At 40.5% G+C, this 20,245-nt stretch overlaps 3 protein-coding genes across 3 annotated transcripts in view; all 3 read right to left on the bottom strand.

The window, feature by feature from the left end:
* The window catches only part of LOC105919280 (FH2 domain-containing protein 1), a 258,923-nt gene that overhangs the window by 207,224 nt on the left and 31,454 nt on the right, over positions 1-20,245 (bottom strand). The gene's annotated exons all lie outside the window — the stretch shown is intronic.
* On the bottom strand, positions 1,187-2,723 carry LOC118565812 (tripartite motif-containing protein 16-like). The gene has a single exon (XM_036146832.1). It carries the CDS (start codon positions 2,721-2,723, stop codon positions 1,245-1,247), a length of 1,479 nt encoding a protein of 492 aa, XP_036002725.1. The 3' UTR covers positions 1,187-1,244.
* On the bottom strand, positions 12,987-14,646 carry LOC118565780 (tripartite motif-containing protein 16-like). Its single transcript, XM_036146775.1, has one exon. The coding sequence runs from the start codon at positions 14,397-14,399 to the stop codon at positions 13,488-13,490; it is 912 nt and encodes a 303-aa protein (XP_036002668.1). The 5' UTR covers positions 14,400-14,646; the 3' UTR covers positions 12,987-13,487.

Below are 20,245 nucleotides of genomic sequence, written 5' to 3'. Positions count from 1 at the left end.
CAACAATATTTGGTCTAATAAAACAACTGCAGGGACTAGATCAGCCTTATAAACAGTGGATTTTTTATGGTTTAAATTAAGACCTTTGAGCAGGCAACAACCACGACCAGAGAATACAGAGTTTAAAACTTTACATAAAAGAGTAAAGCTGGTTGTAGCTGCAGGAATCGGGAACAGAGCAGAAAGGGAGCCTGATCAGACCTCATGTGAGCAAACGATCTGGCTTCTGTGCTCTGGTCCAGCCTTCTATTTAAAGCCCCTCCTGATGAGCCTAATGAGCCACGGCTGTAGGGGATGCACCTGTGAGACGCACCCTGAAAGAGGGATAGAGAGAGCAGCACCAAAACAACCTCTGCACAGATCTGTGGACATGACAGGATCATTGAATCGATTGATAGGGCTGTAAAAAATTAAAATACTTTGTACATAAGAATTAATATAAAAGTATGTTAGGCCATAGAATCAAAATGTTAACACTACAAGTGAAATTTAATCATATCAGAATTAGTTGCTTACATAAGGAAATCATTAACCCTTAGTGATAAATGTCAATGATCTGTGAAATGAAGCAACAAATATATAAACTTAAGTCGACAAACACAGCTGTTCTGCAGCAGGAAAGGTCTCCTTTAAACTGGTCAGCACCAGTTTCTAAACATTATTAAATCACTGGGACCATCTGTGTCCTGTTCTGACTTAGTACTAGAGCACAAATATATCCCCCGCATTCTGTCCACTAATGGTGGACTTTAACCCACCAGTGTTTGTGACACGTTAGCATAGCAAGGCTAAAAAATATACTTTTTATTAAACTATAATAATTTACATTTTCAGTTGAAACATTTCCATAATATGGACCAGAATATGACAGACTGGAGCAGCAGACATCCAACAAGAGGATCTAACATCCTTCAGCTCAACAGTTTAAAGGTTATTATGGTTGATCACAAATGATAGGTCATTTAAAAGCTTACTGGGTTCTCAACTAGCAGAATAAGATCAATGAAAAATCTGAATGTTTTTGATATCCATGGACGTAAATCAAAGGAAAAAAACATAACAGTTTTGTAGGTATAAACATAGCACACTATGATTCTTTGAATAAACTAGTTTATCTACAAAAGAAACCCCAGAAAGATGGCAACATAACTCAATAAAGAAAGCTGATATCTGAGCAGTAAAGAAATTACACAACAAGGACCAGAGAAATTAAAACCAAAATACCCATTTTGACCAACTGGACCTCAGATCTCTTCCGACTGACTCAGTTTAATGAATTCAGCAGAGGCTCCTTCAAAGAAGGACCTGAACCTGATTCCAGCATATAGAGGTTGAGTGAATGAGGTCTGGACTGTGTGGAGGAGAGTCATGGTTTCAGAGACACTGTAGAAAGACAGAATACCTGCTCTGTGATCCAGGTACACTCCTATTCTGGAGGAAACTGGACCCAATATAGGAGTTTGAATGCTGTTATGATAAAATATGTAACCATTTGTATCACAGCTTAAAGACCAAGATTTGGCATTGATTCCAAATACACATTCAACTCCTGCTCTACTGATATTCCTGTATGAAACTGCTACATTGACTCTTCCTCCCCTCCACTCCACCTCCCAGTAACAACGTCCAGTCAGACTCTCTCTACTAAGCACCTGATTATAATCAATGAATCTGTCTGAATGATCAGGATAAGACTGTTGTTGTTCTATAAATTGTATTTTTCTGTTCCCTCTAGATAGTAACAGATATCTGTGTGCTGTGTTTGGATCCAGAGTTATATTTTGCAAATAATTTAAAAATCCAGCTCTGGTCTTTGGTTCTGGTTTTATGTCGGACAGTAAAACATCTACCTCAGTGACTTTCAGTGAGATGTCTATCCCTGCGTCTCTCAGGATGTCCTGTAGTTTCTCTCTGAGCTCTGACACAGCTGCTGTCATATCCTCAAAGTATCTCAGAGGACGAACATTGATGCTGGATGAGTGTGTAGACTCACTGTGTGCTGACAGTGAGGGGTAGTTGAGGAGAAACTGGTTGTGATCCTCTGTGTGTGAGAGCTGCTCCAGCTCAGCGTCTTTCCTCTTCAGCTCCGGGATCTCCTGCTCCAGCTCCTCCTGAAGCTCTTTGACTCGACTCACTTCAGTTTCCTGCTGGGATCTGATCTGCTGCTTCACATCAGAGCTTCTTTTCTGGATGAGATAGATCATCTCAGAGAAGATCTCCTCACTGTCCTCCACTGCTTTATCAGCAGAGACATTGATGGCCTCCACCTCCTGTTGAAGCAGCTTCACATCTTTCTCTTGGTCCTGGATTCTTTGCTGGATTTGTTGTCGTCTCACCTGGAGCTCCTTCTGCTTCTCAGCCCTTTCTGCTGCAGCTGGGAAGGTTTCATGGCCTTTATGTTCATCCATAGTGCAGAGATAACAGATACACTGCTGATCAGTACGACAGAAGATCTTCATCACCTCATCATGACGAGAGCAGATGTTCTCCTGGAGGTTCTTAGAGGGGTTCACCAGTTTGTGCTTCTTCAATGGTGGAGCATCATAGTGAGGCTGGAGGTGATCCCTGCAGTAGGAAGCAGGGCAGAACAAACAGGACTTGACAGCTTTCATCTTCCTCCCAGTGCAGACATCACAGGCCACATCTTCAGGTCCAGCATAGCAGTCATCAGCTGGAGAAGTTTGCATTTTTTCTTGGTCCAGCTTAACTTCTTTCTCAGCCATTTACCCTCTCAGTAACAAGGACGTCTGAATTCAGTTTACTCAAAACAGAAACTGGCGTTATCTCGTAGGTACACAACTTTTCAACGTAGTCAGCATCAGCGGTTACACCCATTGCCGGATGCAAATGTGGAGGGAACAAGGAAATCAGTTTGACTGCATGTTTCTTTACAAGTCCAGACAGGTAAGACTATCAAAATACCTGAAACCAGAAATGAACAGAAACCATCAGTTGTATATGATTCCCTTTTCTGCTGCTTCTACATTGCTGATACACTCAAAACCCCCAATTTGGAGTACTAACAACAATTATCTGAAAAAGTATTAGTATTGTACAATGACACCCCACAGGAAGGGTGTGAGTTAGAGATGAGACAGGGCATAATTCACAAAGATTTTTGTGGATTACCTACATTTTCTTTTTACGTCTCAGTGTAATGAGAAAATGCTGATTTATTACTTTATTACTAATTACTTTTAAAATTACTTCTGTTTTAATGAAATAGTACAGGTAACCTCCAAGGAGTGTGGACAATTTAAGATGTCTAAATTAATCTTCCATGCAGCCTGCTAAAAGCTTCATGTAAAACAGCACAAGCTTTAAATCAGATATTCAGATATCCCACAAAGCAGTGTGGTTGTCACCCTTTCAAGCCCCATAATCAAATTAATGTTTCTTGACCAAATTGGACATGTTTTGTGATATCTACTGTTGTAACAAGAAAACTGTCTATAAACCCCTTGGACTAATTCATAGCATCATAATCAATGTCTTCCTCTAAACTCAGAGCAGGTTGACGTTCACCACCCCTAAAAAGAAACAAAGTCCAACACTACTTCGGCGACCAGAGGTTGTTCAGAACAGATTCAAAATGCTAATTTTTTTTTACAAATTCTCATTAAACAAAGGTACTATATGGATGTTCATATGCATATTATACGAAGTAGTGTCAGCAGGACTTCCTAGGGTTTTTTCCCTTCTTCAGTTAGTTTTAATGCCATGTTTTCTGCAAATAGATCTGTCGTAAATTACCTATGTGGAAATTTAACAGAAGCCACTGCTGCAAGTTTTGATACTGGAAATGTTAGTGCTGGAAAACAGCATCTAAGAGAAACAGGAGAGAGTGTCATGACTTGGTTTTTTGTGTTGGATTATTTTGGGCCATTTCTCTTACTCCATGCTCCACTACTTTGCACCCTAATCAGCTACATATGCTGCCAATAATTACCCTCATGTCATCCCACGTGGTCAAGTCTAGTTCTATCTGCAACACCTCACCTGCTTTGTATCATCAAATCAGTCTTTGCTTGCATCATCTGATCGGTTCTGCATCTGCCTGCATCGCATGATCATCTGCACGTCTGCCATATTCACTTGGTCTAACCTTACTCTGAGGACTCCAGCCACTCCAGCCTCCCTGTCTCATCTGCCGCCATTTATGTAATGCATCTTGTTTTAGACCCGATACTTCAGCCAAACACAAAGAGCAGATTGAATGTCTGTGAAGAGTCTACCTTAATGAAAAGGAGGGGAGAGGATGCTGGCATGATGTGTTCACTGCATCTCAGCCTAAGTGAATTAATGAACTTGTCTTATTGTTTACTGCATGGTCTGCTGCTCTTGTGTCTCCCTAATCCAGGGTCCTGTTTCTGCCTCCTGATTCTCTGAGCCTTCCTAACCTCTGTCGGACCTGATTGTTGTGCTGTCTGGATCTTTGACCTGCTTGACCACTCATGAACTAGTTTTTTTCAGCATTACCACTGGACAGAATATTTCTCATTTTATCAATATTCCAGAGGTGAAAAAAGGAAACCCTGGAAACCTGTTTAAAATTGGATTTGAATTACATGTCTTCCAGTCGATCGAACCTGTGTCCCTTTAACTATTTATATTTTCTGGAGTACAATTTCAGCTGGTGCTGTTGGTTTTCTTTACTCATTTCATATTCATCATAGACAAAACGTTCTCCGTTACAACTTTCACATAACTAAAGAAAACCCACCCAAGTTTGCCACAATTTATTCTGATGGTGACAGAGAAAGAGATTTGGATGGAAATGAACAAAGAGGATATTGTTGACAGAATAGCCAAGAGCAGTGAACAACTACGCTGCGTGCAAATTCACTAGAAGAAATTATGAAAATGTATTACTGACTATTCTAAGTTGTTTCACGTTTTTTAAACACAAATTAGGAAAATATCTGTGGTTGAATGCTAATGCTATATGTTATTAAATGTATACATTTTGTTTGTTATAACTAATAAACAGACACATCTGCAATTCACCACCTTTGAACCTCTCCTTTGATGTATGATGCTGATTGTTATTGTCCTTGTGAGTTTATAAGGGTTTATACATTGCATTACGTAGGTGAAGATATATGATTTGAGTATATAATATTCCACTACAGAAGAAACTTTTGTTTTGTAAGTATTCAGAAGATGACTCTTAGAGATGTTGTGCATTTAACATGTAATCAATTTAACAACCTTAGTAGATAACTTCATTTCACTGGGGGTGGCCTGGGATGGTATGAAATGCCCATAATTGATTATTGTCCCAGTCCAACCCTGTGTTGTGCCATAAAATAGCCAATCTGACTACGGCTCCCAGAATGCAACATGGTTTTGGATCAAGACTGATAACTGTGATCTTTGCCTGGGCAGAATGTATTTAGAAAAAACATTTATTGCCAATGTTTTTAAATGGTAAATGGCTTGTACTTGTATAGTGCTTCAACTAGTCTTGACGGCCTCTAAAGCACTTCACACTACAGTCAGTCATTCACCCATTCACACACACATTCACACCCTGGCGGGGGTGAGCTATGTTAGTAGCCACAGCTGCCCTGGGGCAGACTGACAGAAGGAGTTGTTGAACTGTCTTTAAATGTTTTACATGTTGTGACTGCATTCAGGTGATGGGCTGCTTATTGTTTTCTTTTATTAGGCGCCTTCCATAGCAAATGCAGGGGAGGCAGTCCTTTGCGAAGCATTTGCATGGAGGCACCTATTACTATGCACCTCAAAATGTTTTTGGAAATTAATGCGGCCCAAACCGTAGCGTGCACCCCAACAATATAGGTATCAAAACGTCCGGCTTGGTCGGGAATGGTGTGCTATTACTTTTATTGGGGGTTCGTGTTACCATGGCAAGGCAATTAGCGAAAAACCACTTCCATAGGAAATGAATGGCATCAGGTACAAAGAAAGCCTCAAAAAAGCCTCGAAATTACCATTTTCAACGCTGTACTTTATCGTCATGCTTTCACCTACGAACACCGTTTAACTTCCAGTTTGTAGATATATCTTTGAGCTATTCAGAAGTGAAAACGTGATGTGGATTTCTTTTATGGTTTTCTTACAGTTACTCCTCAAAGCTCATGTACAAAAATCAGCGGAATCATTGTTTATAATGAAAGTCAATGACAGAATTCTTCAACTGCCAGAGTGGCCCACTCTGGCGTTTTCAAAGATTTCACAACTCCGAACAACTTCACCCTACCCGCTCAATTTTCACTCTACATAGACAAATTATACACCAAAGGTAGATATTTTTGTCTGGATTCAGGAAATGTAACCCTCATTGGTGTAGGATTTATAGATTTTTCACAAATCCCCTCAGACCACCACAAACTCAAAACCCTCCACATTCATTTCTTATAGAGCCGTTGTGAAAATGAAAATGAAATGAAAATCCCAAACAACACATGTTTTCGCATCGTCGCTACTCCTAAACCGTTTGATGTACAGGCATGATACTTTCACACATGAATGTCCCGACCCTTCGGACACTCACAAAAAAGTAATTTTGTAGATAACTGTTATGGTTTTGCCGCAGAAACAATTTGTTCGGGAGTAGCGAATGTGCAAAATCCTGAAAACGCTTTGGACCTGCATACTTCCACATCATCCACTTTTTTACATCGTCGCTGTGCCTAAACTGATTTTTGTACAAACATAAAAAATAAGCACCATAGTCCTCAAAAGCCTGCTGATACTCCCGGTGAAAGAATTATTTTGATATCTCTTATACTTTTTTAGCTACAGTGATTTGTTCGGGACCCTTTTTAGAGGATTTTTGCATTTTCATTAAAACTCCCCTAAATATCATAATATTTTGCGCCTTTATTAAAATATTTACAGCAAAAACCGATAGATTGTCTTGTTCCCTTACGAAATAAACGCAGAAAAAAGTATGTCTCTACCATTTTCGGTTCACGAAATATCCAGTGTTGTTTGAGGCAAGGTATTCCATTCTATTCCAATTAGACAGACTCTGACCCAAAGTGTCTGCATGCAACAAAAGGTGTGAGTGAGTTTCCATGACAACAGAACTCTTCTGGCCAGGGGTTACTATAGGCCAGGGACATGTGCCATTGACATTGCATGGCAACTTTCGACGCCCACTTCACTTGCTTAACATTTTAAAAACTTCTTATCATTAATATTATCAGGCATGTGTCACTTTTCTGTTCCTTTTTGGATTTCACATCCTTTGCTATTGGGCCTCTGACTCCAACAGGACCTGGCAGGATGCCCAGACACCCCCCCCCCTCCCCCGGCCGATACAGCACCACCCACCTGTGGGAAATGGCACTACACACCATTTTGGTCAAATATTAAGTTCTGGGCCCAGATTTGGTGAGGCTGTGTTGCTAAAGAAGGCCAATCTGACCCATGATCTTTGCTGACCTTTGGTGACATTAAGTATTTGCACCCTTTTTGAGGCACTTCCCAGTACAGGATTTGGACTAAACTAACAGAGTACCATTACCCGGTGATACTGAACACATCCATGTTAGCGGCTAATGGTTAGCATTTTGCTAACCGGAAGTAGCTCTAGGAAGGTCCTACCAACTTATCCTTGACAGAGTCTGTACTTCCTTTAGAGAGGAAGCTCCACAACAAATCTGGCCCATGTCGGATAAAGCATGTCTATTTTATGAGGTGTCAAACATTCAATTTTTACCCCTTTTTGCCTCTGCTACATGCTGCAGAAATGCTTTAAAGACACTAAAATCACATCACATCACATGAAAATGTGAACAAAACACAGAGGACCCATTTCTGTAAACACGTAAAGTGGGACCCAACAGGTTCCCGTGTTGGAACCGGGCAGTGCTGGAACTTTTAGTACAGATCAACATTAATGCTTCATAGAGTTGTATCACACAAGATCAAAGCTTTAGCTTTTCTTTTTTTTCTTTTATTTTAATTTTAATTTTTTTTATTTAGTAGCAGTACTGCAATATAAAAAAAGTAACCCCTATGTGAGAAATCTGCATGTTTAATCAAATCATTTCAAATCATTTATGCATGTCATGCTTCTGGGCCCCTACTTATGATGTACCTGGGGTCACATCAGTTTTTATTATCTTTTAAAAGGATGAAGTTTTCTGGTGAGTAAAAGGCCCAGCCTGCCCTCTGATGCCCCACACGGGTACTCCTAGATTTGTCGGGTATGAAAGTGATGGATGATTGTCCATGGGAATGGGGAATGGAGAACCAAGTGGGGTTTGACAGGGTGGGGTGAAGAGTAGACGGATTCGACCTTGGTTACTGAACAGGTTTAGCTTACCTAGTCTAATGTAAATTTAAAATAATGTACGCATAGGTACCTAAAACAGGCCTTACCTAAATAGATGAACCCTAAATTGTAGATAAAAGCTAAACCTTTGATCTTGTGTAATAAAACTCTATGAAGCATTCATGTTGATCTGTACTAAAAGTTCCAGCACTGCCCGGTTCCAACACGGGAACCTTTTGGGTCCCATTTTACGTTTTTACAGAAATGGTTCCTCTGTGTTTTGTTCACATTTCCATATGATGGGTCATCTTGTTTTGTCTTGATGCTGACGACGCCATCATAAAAAAAAGAAAAAAAAGAGAGGAATGTTATAAGAAATATTATTCTGAAGTCACTATGGCCTCACACCACTCGGACGTGGGAGGCCTGCAGACCTGATGGCTGTGTATAAGATCCACTGGTTGCTGAGTGCAAGGCTGAATGCTGCGTAGAATGATTATTGTCTATGATAGACTGTCTTTGTTATGTCTAAAGCCAAGGCCACTGTGCAGTATTAGGGGAAGCCGGAAAAGTGAGACAGGCAGAGACAGGGCAGACGGAGACCGCAGCGGAACCGTGGGGTGTGATTACTTTCCATCTATGTGATCTCTGCTCTGTTTCTCAATAAAAGTGCTGGAACTATATCACCGCCGTCTCCTCATTTAGTAAAGATGGGAACTCAGTTACTATTGTTTAGAATTCCATCTACAATTCCCCATAACACTGACTTAACATGCTACCTTTCGACGACCGCTGCGGGGGCTGTGAAGACTGTAGGAACCTGAAATTCGCAGTGTTACTTCCTGTCACTATTTTTGATGGTACGTTATGCACCACGAGGCAGGCGCCTTGCTAAATTTCTTCAGAAATTTTCTAGTTTGATTATCATTATTATTATTAATAATAATAATAATATTATCATTATTAGTATCATTATTATTATTGTTATTATAAACGGGTGCGTCATCAGTGTCTGGTTTAATCTTAATGTTATTGTTAGAATCCCCATTGCCTCTAGTTTAATTTCTTATCTTCTCTCTCTCTTATGCTACTTTGGATTTGTGCGTGTTCATTGGGTCAGCTAGTGGCCTTTGTGTCAGGTTAGCCGTCCCCAGTGACATCACATGCTTGCTGTTTCTAAATTGTAGCTGTGGTAGTTCAGGCATAAACTGTAGCCATTTGGAACTGGTAGGTTGGCAGCCAAAGACAGCTCATTGCAGCCACTCGGCTAGTAGTAGGTCTTGTTTTAAGGCAGTATATTTCAACCACTGTGCCGCGGCACACTAGTGTGCCATGAGTAATTGACAGGTGTCCTATGGAAAATTAGCCCATTTCATCTAATTAGTCTGTGGCATTCATTCAACCTTTCCTCGGTTTCAAGATAAATTCTGTTTAACACTCTCATTCTAATTCGTTATTGTTTCATCTCTAATATTTTTGAGAAGATAGTTTCTCATCCACAGCACCACTTGATTTAGCCTATGTCTAATTTCAGCCAATAGGAGAATAAAATCCACTTATCTTTTTTGGGGTAGGCCCTGTGATAACATTGTCGTAAGCTGTATGCAACAAAATTTCCTTCTGTATGCACTCTGTACATACAAAATGACAATAAAGTTGTCTAAGTCTAAGTTGTCCAAGATAATGTGTGATGATATCCTGGTTCGCGCCCAAATTCAAAGTCCTTCCACTTACTACCAAATATTTGTCACGGCACCATTTTAATTAGGTGGCATCTAGTTCTTCCTATTTAATTCACTACGGCCCATCTGATTTCGCAGATTTGGCACCAAAGGAAGAAAACTGCTATCTGTTTTTTGTCAGAGACAAAAAAAAACAAAAAACGGAATACACATGTATTTACTACAATTGGAATTCCAAAGGAAAACACACACAATTTTCTCCTAAAATCCCATTTTAGTAAAGCATGGAGTCCACTCTCCCAGGACAGCTGCAAACATGTGTCTGCCTAAAACCCCCAATCGCATGTCTATTATAGGCCATTCCCTCAGTGAGTGAGTGACGGGGAGGACACATACACACTCATTTTCTATCGGTGCTTGTGTCCTCACAAACAAAACAGATCATCTGTCCAGTGTCACCTCAGGAGCTAACTTTTTGACCAGGTGTTTTTGGATTCTACCAAGAAAAACATTAAGAACAATAAAAAAAGCTTTTACCACAAAACCTTCTTGATGGGTACCCCCATAAAACCTCAGGTGACTCCCACTAGTATTCCACAAGACAGTTGAGTGAATCTATAGCTTTAGGCGACCCTGCAGACCCCCACCTATGTAGACTCCAGGCCACACAGTTTACATTATTACCCAAAACATTGGTAACTTTTACTGCTTAAAAAATGGACATGATTAATACAAAAACTGATTATATATTTCCATAACATTTAAGAATATAAATACATAAGAGACATTATTTTCCTTTGCATTTGGCAAATCATTAATGATTCCAAGTGAAATTATACTTCAAGGTTATTAACATTTACTAGTGGTAAGTTGGGGCTGCACAGTGAAACAGTGGGTAGCACTGTTGCCTTGCAGCAAGAAGGTTCTGGGTTCTGCATGTTCTTTCTGCATGTTCTCCCTGCGCATGCGTGGGTTCTCTCCGTTTACTCCACAGTCCAAAAACATGACTGTTAATTGGCTTCTCTAAATTGTCCTTGTGTGTGTGTGAATAGTTGTTTGTCCTGTCTGTCTCTGTTTTGCCCTGCAACAGACTGGCGACCTGTCCAGGGTGTACCCGACCTCTCACTCAGTGAACGCTGGAGATAAGCACCAGCAACCCCCACGACCCCATGAGGAATTAAGCGGGTCAGAAAATGGACAGATGGATGAATAGCAGCAAGTCTACTTCAGTCTTACGACTGACTACACATCCATCTTTCATGTTAAATAAGATAGATAATTGTGGAGTAATAAACCAAATTGCTAGTTATCATTAAAGACTGGGAGCCTTTAATCACAACCATTTGAAACATATTTCATTGTAGCTTTTTCTTGATTAGAATAATATCATGAAATATAATAGTAGATTATAATTATTGATAATATTCATAATCAAATAGGTTAAATTGCACAACACCTGAATGTTTTTACACACATCAAACCTAATTTTACATTAGATAACATCAGCTGGACCCCCTGAGCCTTTAACATGTTATTTATTTATTTAAGTTATTTATTGATCATTATAATTAAATATATCCACTGAGAAATAATTATTGACACAGTTTATAGATCATCTAAAATTATCTTTATTCTTTTAATCACAAGATTAGCAATATAATTGAAATTCAATCATATCAGAATTAGCTGCTTGCATAAAATAAATCCTTAACCTCTGAGTAAGCATGCTGATAAATTTAAATGAAGCAACAAAAAATAAACGTCAACAAAGAAACCAACACAGTATATCTTAGCTATATTTCAGCAGGGAAGGTCTCCTTTAAACTGGTCGGCAGCCTCTCCTATGGATCTGGCCTCTGAATGCCTTAGTATAAATCCTATAGTAAACAACTTGATCAAAGCAAACATCCTGGATGAGCCAGGTTTCTGTTTCTAGACCAGATGCACCAAGGAAAAAACAACAACAAAAAAACAGGGTTTACAGTAACTTTACAAATTACATGGTGAACAAAACTACAAATTACAAGAATGACAACACAAACACCAGTTTATACACATGTTATTAAACCCCTGTATTCTGGTCCTGGGTGTGTCGGTTCATCAATGTCCTGTAACTTTGTTCGCCTAACCCGGTACTGAAGCATACATAACAACCCCATTCTGATGTTATCAGGCACTGACTAATTGAGGAGTTCAGCACACCAGTGTTCATGGCAAGTTAACATTTCAATAACATGGACTAGAATATGATAGACTGGAGCTGCAGACGTCCAGCAAGAAGATCTAACATCCATCAGCTCAACAATTTAAATATTATTATGAATGAATTACCTAAATGATAAACGGACTAAACTTACAGAGTATTTTTCCAGTCATATTACCCACCAGAAGTGCTTTACGCTATAGCCACACTCACACCGATATGCAAATTGGCAGGCAATTTGGGGTTAAGTGTCTTCCCCAGGGGAAGAATTACTTGTGACGGGGAAGCTGGAATCAAACCCACAACCTTCTAATTGCCAGATGACTACTCTTCTACTGCTACTACTACTGCTACTCCTCTATTCATTGAGCCACAATTACCCCTTGTTTTCTCTAGTACATTTTCTTGATGGCTATGCATCCAAGAAAACACCGTAACAGAGAAGCTGCACAGTCCTTGTACAACACCCTTAGCCCCAGAATGCTCCCTGAGATCTGCACTGTAGCAGACCACTGCTCCCCAAGGAATGGGTTAAACACAGACAACACATTTTATTGAAATGTATGTTGCAATGACAAATAAAGATGATAATAATAACTATCATTATTAATAAAAACATTGCCAACTATGAAAATGTAAGTATAATTCTAAGTATATAAGTATAGAGGAAGTGGTAGCCTAGAGGTTAGAGCATTGTGCTTGGGTCCTGGAGGTGACGAAGTTCATCTCCCACAGACTGCCACTCTGGGTCCCTGAGCAAGACCCTTAACCCCAGACTGCTCCCCGGGCGCTGCACAGTGGCAGCCCACTGCTCCCCAAGGGGATGGGATAAGATGCAGAAGTGAATCTCTTCATTGTGAGATCAATACAGTTCAAATTATGATCATTATTATCATTAATTAAGTAATCTACAAAACAACACATAAAATGAAAGGTAGCTCCATTAAGACAGCTGATCTTTGAAACGTATGACAACAATGAGCTCTTAACAGCCATGATGCAGACAAATGAAAACAAAACTAAAATACACATTTTGACCAACTGGACCTCAGATCAATTCTGACTACTTCAGGTTAATGAACTCAGCAGAGGATCTATCAACAAAAGACCTCAGCCTGATTCCAGCATATAGAGGCTGAGTGAATGTGGTCTGGACTCTGTGGAGGAGAGTCATGGTGTCAGAGATGCTGTAGAAAGACAGAACACCTGCTCTGTGATCCAGGTACACTCCTATTCTGGAGGAAACTGGACCTGATACTGGAATTTGAATGTTGTTGTGACAAAATGTATAACCGTTTGTTTCATAGCGTAAAGACCAAGATTTGTCAGTTAATCCAAATAAACTTTCATCTCACTGTCCCGCTCTGCTGATGTTCTTATATGAAACTGCTATATCAACTCTTCCTCCTCTCCTCTGCACCTCCCAGTAACAACGTCTCCTCAGACTTTCTCTACTCAGAACCTGAGGCCAGTCAGTGAATCTGTCTGGGTGATCAGGATAAGACTGTTGTTTGTTAAATAATGTTACTTTTCTGTTCCCTTCAGATAAAAACAGATTATTGTTTGCTGTGTTTGGATCCAAAGTGATTTCTTGTGAATATTTTAAAAACTGAGCTCTGGTCTCAGGTTCTGGTTGTGGCAGTAAAACATTCACTTCAGTGACTTTCAGAGAGATGTTTGTCCCTGTGTCTCTCAGGATTTTCTGTAGTTTCTCTCTGAGCTTTGACACAGCTGCTGTCACATCCTCAAAGTATCTCAGAGGACGAATATTGATGCTGGATGAGTGTGTAGACTCACTGAGTGCTGACAGTGAGGGGTAGTTGAGGAGAAACTGGTTGTGATCCTCTGTGTCTGAGAGCTGCTCCAGCTCAGAATCTTTCCTCTTCAGCTCCGGGATCTCCTGCTCCAACTTCTCCTGAAGCTCTTTGACTCGACTCACTTCAGTTTCCTGCTGGGATCTGATCTGCTGCTTCACATCAGAGCTTCTTTTCTGGATGAGACGGATCACCTCAGAGAAGATCTTCTCACTGTCCTCCACTGCTTTATCAGCAGAGATATTGATGGCCTCCAGCTCCTGTTGAAGCAGCTTCACATCTTTCTCTTGGTCCTGGATTCTCTGCTGGATTTGTTGTCGACTCACATGGAGCTTCTTCTGCTTCTCAGCCCTTTCTGCTGCAGCTGGGACAGCTTCATGGCCTTTATGTTCATCCATAGTGCAGAGATAACAGATACACTGCTGATCAGTACGACAGAAGATCTTCATCACCTCATCATGACGAGAGCAGATGTTCTCCTGGAGATTCTTGGAGGGATCCACCAGTTTGTGCCTCTTTAATGGTGGAGCATCATAGTGAGGCTGGAGGTGATCCCTGCAGTAGGAAGCAGGGCAGAACAAACATGACTTGACAGCTTTCCTCTTCCTCCCAGTGCAGACATCACAGGCCACATCTTCAGGTCCAGCATAGCAGTCATCATCTGGAGCAGCATAGCAGTGATCAGCAGGAGCAGCTTGAAATTTATCTTGGTCCAGCTGAACTCCTTTCTCGGCCATTTACCCTCTCAGTAACAAGGACGTCTGAGTTGCATTTACTCAAAACAGAAACTGCAGCTAACTCTTATTTGCACAGCACTCCAATGCAGCCAGTGTCATTGGCTACACCCATTTCCACATTTAAATAGGGACGGAACGAGGAAATATGGTTGACAGCATGTTTCTTTACAAGTCCAGACAGGTATATAATCAAATACCTGAAACCAAAAGGGAGCAGAAACCATCAGTCGTATCTGACTCACCTTTCTGCTGCGTCTTCAGTACTGACACACTTAAAACTGCCTAATTCCTAGCACTAAAAACAATTATCTGATAACAGCTTAGTGTTGCACATAGACATCCCACAGGTAGGGTGTTAGTTAGAGATGAGCAAGGACCTCATTTAAAAAGACTCATACGGATTACCTGTTTGATCATGACATCTATTAAAACCCAGAAACATGCATATAACCCCAAACGATACAGATGGGTTAAACTGTTCATACAGACAGGTCTCTGTACATCTCAATCAGGGAAAGGAAAGAATATCAGACCCCTTTACATTATACAAATACATGAAAATGAGCACTGCAAGTGTAATTTTCTGATGGAGGATATAGCCCAGTTGTAACGAAGACTTTAATGATTGTTATTCAGATAAGCAATCACTTCAGGGGTCGTGTTAGGACAGCAATTGTATATGTCCAGGTGAGTTGCGAAGAAAGAATAGATTGTCCTTATCCACATTTTTAACCAAAGTTATTTTTAATTCAGACTTAAACTTTACATGTATGGAAAATTGATCTGTCTCTGTGAGTGTGGTTTTTACAAGATAGAGAATAAAAAAATACTTCTCTTACAACTTTAATGTCTACATAGAAATAAACATGAATAAAACCTGGCTATGAAGTAGCTGTAAAATTTACAACATAAATGCGCATAAACCAACTATCAACTATTCCAGTAATTTAATCAAAATATAATATGTATCAAATTAAAACTATATTGAGGCATTTTAGTGAATATGAGCCACGGATATGTACTCGGCCATATAAACAGGTCTATAAGCCTCCATAAGTGATGCTAGTTGGCTAGCAGTTAGCTTCCCCAAACACTTGTAAAAAGGCTTCAAACAATCATTAGTTTGATAAATCTTAATGCAGATATAACGTTGTGTGGCTTACACAAACAAAGAATGAGCACAAATAATGTTACTCACTTTCAAAAGACGCATAATGTTAATGAAACAGATTATAAAGAAGTCTGTGTCACACTACTTCTTCATTTGTGAAAAGGATTCTAATGCATTGGTGGATTTGAGGTGGAGTTTGGTTATCTATTGTCTGAAATGAGAACTACAGGAATGCCTAAACTACGAATAACCTAAGGGCTGAAAAAAGGCAATAAGCTTTTGTAAAGCTGCCCCCAGATTAGGTTTGCAATTTAATGAGACGGACGACACGTGTAGGTCTGATCCTTTTCTTGTCCTCAACAGTGCCCACAATGATGTATTCAGGGAGTGGTGGCCTAGTGGATAGAGTATTGCCTTAGTGTCCTGGAGGTTCTGGGTTCAGGTGCCACTTTGGATCCCTCAGCAAGACCTTTAACCCCCGATTGCTCTCCGGGCGCCCACTGCTCCCTAAGGCAATTGTTAAATGCGGGGAATGTATGTTACAAAGACAATAATGATAATTTTATATAAATGTAAAATTATATTTTATCTTCCATTTCTGCTGGGCTCGTAAGGTTGGCACAAAGTGGCTGATATAAGGCTTCCAGAAGTGGTCAGCTAGAACTTGAGAATGGCGTCATCTTTTCTGGCTTAACAGTTCTTACTTGGCATTGACCACTTGTGGAAGAGAGTCTGGCCACCCAATCAGCAAGCAGTTGGGCGTGATTGGGTCAGGGTCGGTCAGGTCAGACCAAAGGCTTCGAGTTTAGTATACCCTCTACATTGATGAGGACTGTTCAGAAAACTTCTACTGGCACTGTCTCAGCTCCAAGAGCAGTGTGGAGGGTGCTCTTTACAGATCTCACCTCTCACTCTCATGACCCGCCAAAATGGGAAGCGTTGGGGGGATTAAAACGTGAATTTTTTGAGCACGAAGTTGTTGCTTAACTGTGGGTTCCATGGCATGAAAAGCTACAGGCAGCTCTTTGTTTTCTCATTTGAAGTTTGTGTCCCGGTCTGAGAGGATCTCGTGGAGCTTACCCCTGCAAGCTATGAAACATCTGAGTAACACTATGAATGCGGTACCGCGCACGTGACGTCACCGTCTCAAGAGCAACGCCCCTTTTGCCGCTTAGGTAGGGCATACAGGAGAGAAAGCACGGATAACCCAGCTATTACAAGCGCAACAGAAACAGCGATATGACCGACTTTACAGCCGTTAAACTTTCCCAAGACGATGTCCCAGGCACACGGATTACTGGTCAATCTGTCGAAGAACACACCAACCTTCAGCTCAAACGATGGCTTGAGGTTCGAGGGTTTAAAAAGACTGGAAAACTGGCCGAGTTGATCGAACGGTAAGCTTTGTTTTTTTTTTCCTGCGCGGTGATCATGGCAGCGTCGGCCGTTTTTTTTGTTGTTGTTGTTTGCAATCACCGTCCAGGAATGGGCATATGTTTAATGTTTGTCTCATTTGAAATGTTTTTGAGTAAGCTATCCTGGTAGCAGGCTATCATGTTAGCGCCTGCTACCATGATAGCCTATATGCTATCATGGTAGCAGGCGCTTCATTATTAACATGTCGGCCACCAAAATACTCTTACCTTGACTTGATGTCGCTGGAATTGGGTCAGGATGTTATTCGGTTGTGCCCTTTCCTCCGACAAAATGCTTGCTACATATGTACTTGAATTTGGTAACTTTTTCCGGGTTGAACTGTTGTGTAGGCCGACCGCCCCGGTGTTCCAAGCGTACACATTTCTCCTTGGCAGTCTTGAAGAAAACATCCTTCATATGCGGCCGATCAGCGTACCTGGAGTCGCTGTTGCACGTTCCATAGCAACAATGTTTAAAAACCATGGTCTTAGATTTGGAAAAAGCAGTCGTTTACTGAGTAAAACCAAGGGTAACGCACGTCTCTTTTACAGCGAAACAGCGGCGGACTATGCAAGGTTGCCCTACTGCGTACCACGTGATGTGACGTCATCGTGACGTTGTGTTTCTAAAAATAGCTCGCGCGCGGTACCGCATTGGAGCAACTCTGGATCTAGCTACTAGTAGTGCTACTTGAGTTTCATATAGAGAATCATATTGTTGGGTGAGAAGACGATAAATATTGTGCATATATAGTGTGGGACAGTCACTATGGTAGGGTGACCAGATGTTCCTGATTTCTGGGGACTGTCCCCGTTTTGGACCACCTGTCCTTGGCTAAAGCTGTCCCCGGAAATGTCCCCGATTTTACCGAGGGGGAAAATGTTGCGTGTAGGCTGTTATTACGGTAGAGCTGTTGCGCGCAGAAACAGGTGTTACGGTAGCTGAGGAACAGAGCGCACCACTAGATGGGTGGTAGTGATGCTTTTGGATGTCAGCTGCCATTAAAACACGAAGAAGAAGAAGAGTGCACCACTTTTAAAACAGAATAAGAAGAAGAAGAAGAAGAAGAAGAAGTGGAAGTTCGTTGTCACAACCGGTGGCAAATGATGGGGAGCTGCTGTGTTATGGTAAGTGTGTTAATCGATTTTATTTGGATCGGGCTGATCCTGTGATAAATGTTTGGTTTGTGTCCAGGTTAAAAAATAATCAATAAAAATTAAGACAAGACCACGAGTTGCTGCTCACATTAGTAAATGACACATGTAACAGAATGATTGAAAACTCTTTGCAGTGTTGTAGTCAAGTCACTATGCCTCGAGTCCGAGTCCAGATTCGAGTCTCCAGTGTTTAAGTCCGAGTCAAGTCCAAGTCATTAAAAAAAATCCGAGTCGAGTCTGAGTCAAGTCCACTACTCATCCGAGTCAAGTCCGAGTCGAGTCACTATTGATCAAGTCCAGTCCAAGTTCCACAGGTGAAAATTAACGTTCGTTGTAGGAACATGCTGTGACGTGTAATGTATGACATGAAGCAGTAACATTCCGAGTCCAAGTTTGAGTCATTAGTGCTCAAGTCCAAGTCAAGTCACGAGTCTCTAAATTTAGCTAATGACTCGGACTCGAGTTCGAGTCTCGGACTCAAGTACTACAACACTGACTCTTTGTAAGGCGCTAATCTGGTTCGCTGGTTCTCCAGGGATCAACAAGGGTTCGTCTAAAGAGGTTTTAGAACTGATTGGTGACCTTTACTTTATATTTCAGTTAGTTAGTTATAAGTAGAGTTATTGCAAGTTGTTTTGCTGATTTATGGTTGTGATTTATAAGCATAGACTTCCAGGCTTAGGTGTGCTTTTGTACTGCTCAGTTTGGATATATGAAAATTCCTCATGAAAAAACAGGAGTCAGTAACAGGAAAACTGAATGAGACAAGATTTACATGATCTTAGAGAGATGCAGTAAGAGATAACCACCTGTTTAATGTTCATTTATTATGTTGTTTTTGCTTGTAGCTCCAAATATTGTGGTAATTAGATTTTTAGTATTTAATCAGATGAGATAATAAACAAAATAACTGGAAGTTTTCATGTTGTACATTCTAATGTTTCTGGAAGCGATTTTAAATATATAATGTCTCTGTTTTAGAATAATGTAAGATTGATACAAGAGGAGAGAAAAAGATAGGAAGACAGAAAGGAGATTAAATGAGAGTGGAGGAAAATAGGAACACAGATTGAAAGAATGGCTGACAAGAAGGGAGAAAAATGTACTTAGAAGAGTATTAATAAAGTTAAAGTGATAAAGCATTGACGTGATTTCAGTGATAAAGTAATTTATTGAGTAATATAATGTGTGAAGTATGCTATGTAAAACAGAGTGACTCAGGTTTGAGTTGAGAAGCCCAATTGTCTGAGGATATAACCTCTTTCTGAGTCTCTGCACTGAACATGAGTGTCACTGCACTTCCCTAGCTGTGGCAGAATGAAGAGGCAATTTAGTTGTATTTTTTTCTTGTGTTTTAAAAATGTCTGTTCTGCACATAATACATCCTCTTCTCCTCTTATTTTATCCAGACCTCTGGATATCATGGCTGATGGCTCTTCAGGCACACAAGGCCTTGAAGAAACCAGAGATGATCTCATGTTAGCTGACTCACTGGTCGGAGTTAACTCACCTTATAGGAGCAAATAGTATACTTGCACATCAACTACTACCATACACATAATGTAGTTATACACACTTTATGTAAGTTTATACATGCTCATGCTGCACTACATACACAATCACTTGCATTCTTGTCAAGGGGATTTCCAAGTCTGTGCTTTTTTTTCACCTCACATCACCACAATCTGGACAGACTGATTAATCCAGGTGTGTCTGACCTCAGTAACCAGTCAAACACACCTGGATTAATCAGCTTGTCCAGTAATGATAGACATGAAACAAAGGAGCTGCTGAAGTTCAGGAAGTAGTGGAGCTGTGCTTATAGCCCATTAGTGGGAGAAATTAATCTGCTTCCTTGAGATGCACAGGGCCCT

Source organism: Fundulus heteroclitus, chromosome 14, assembly GCF_011125445.2.
Source record: "Fundulus heteroclitus isolate FHET01 chromosome 14, MU-UCD_Fhet_4.1, whole genome shotgun sequence".
Classification (NCBI taxonomy): Eukaryota; Metazoa; Chordata; class Actinopteri; order Cyprinodontiformes; family Fundulidae; genus Fundulus; species Fundulus heteroclitus.
The sequence above is the reverse complement of the archived record's forward strand: the minus strand, read 5'-3'. Positions and strand labels throughout refer to the sequence as shown.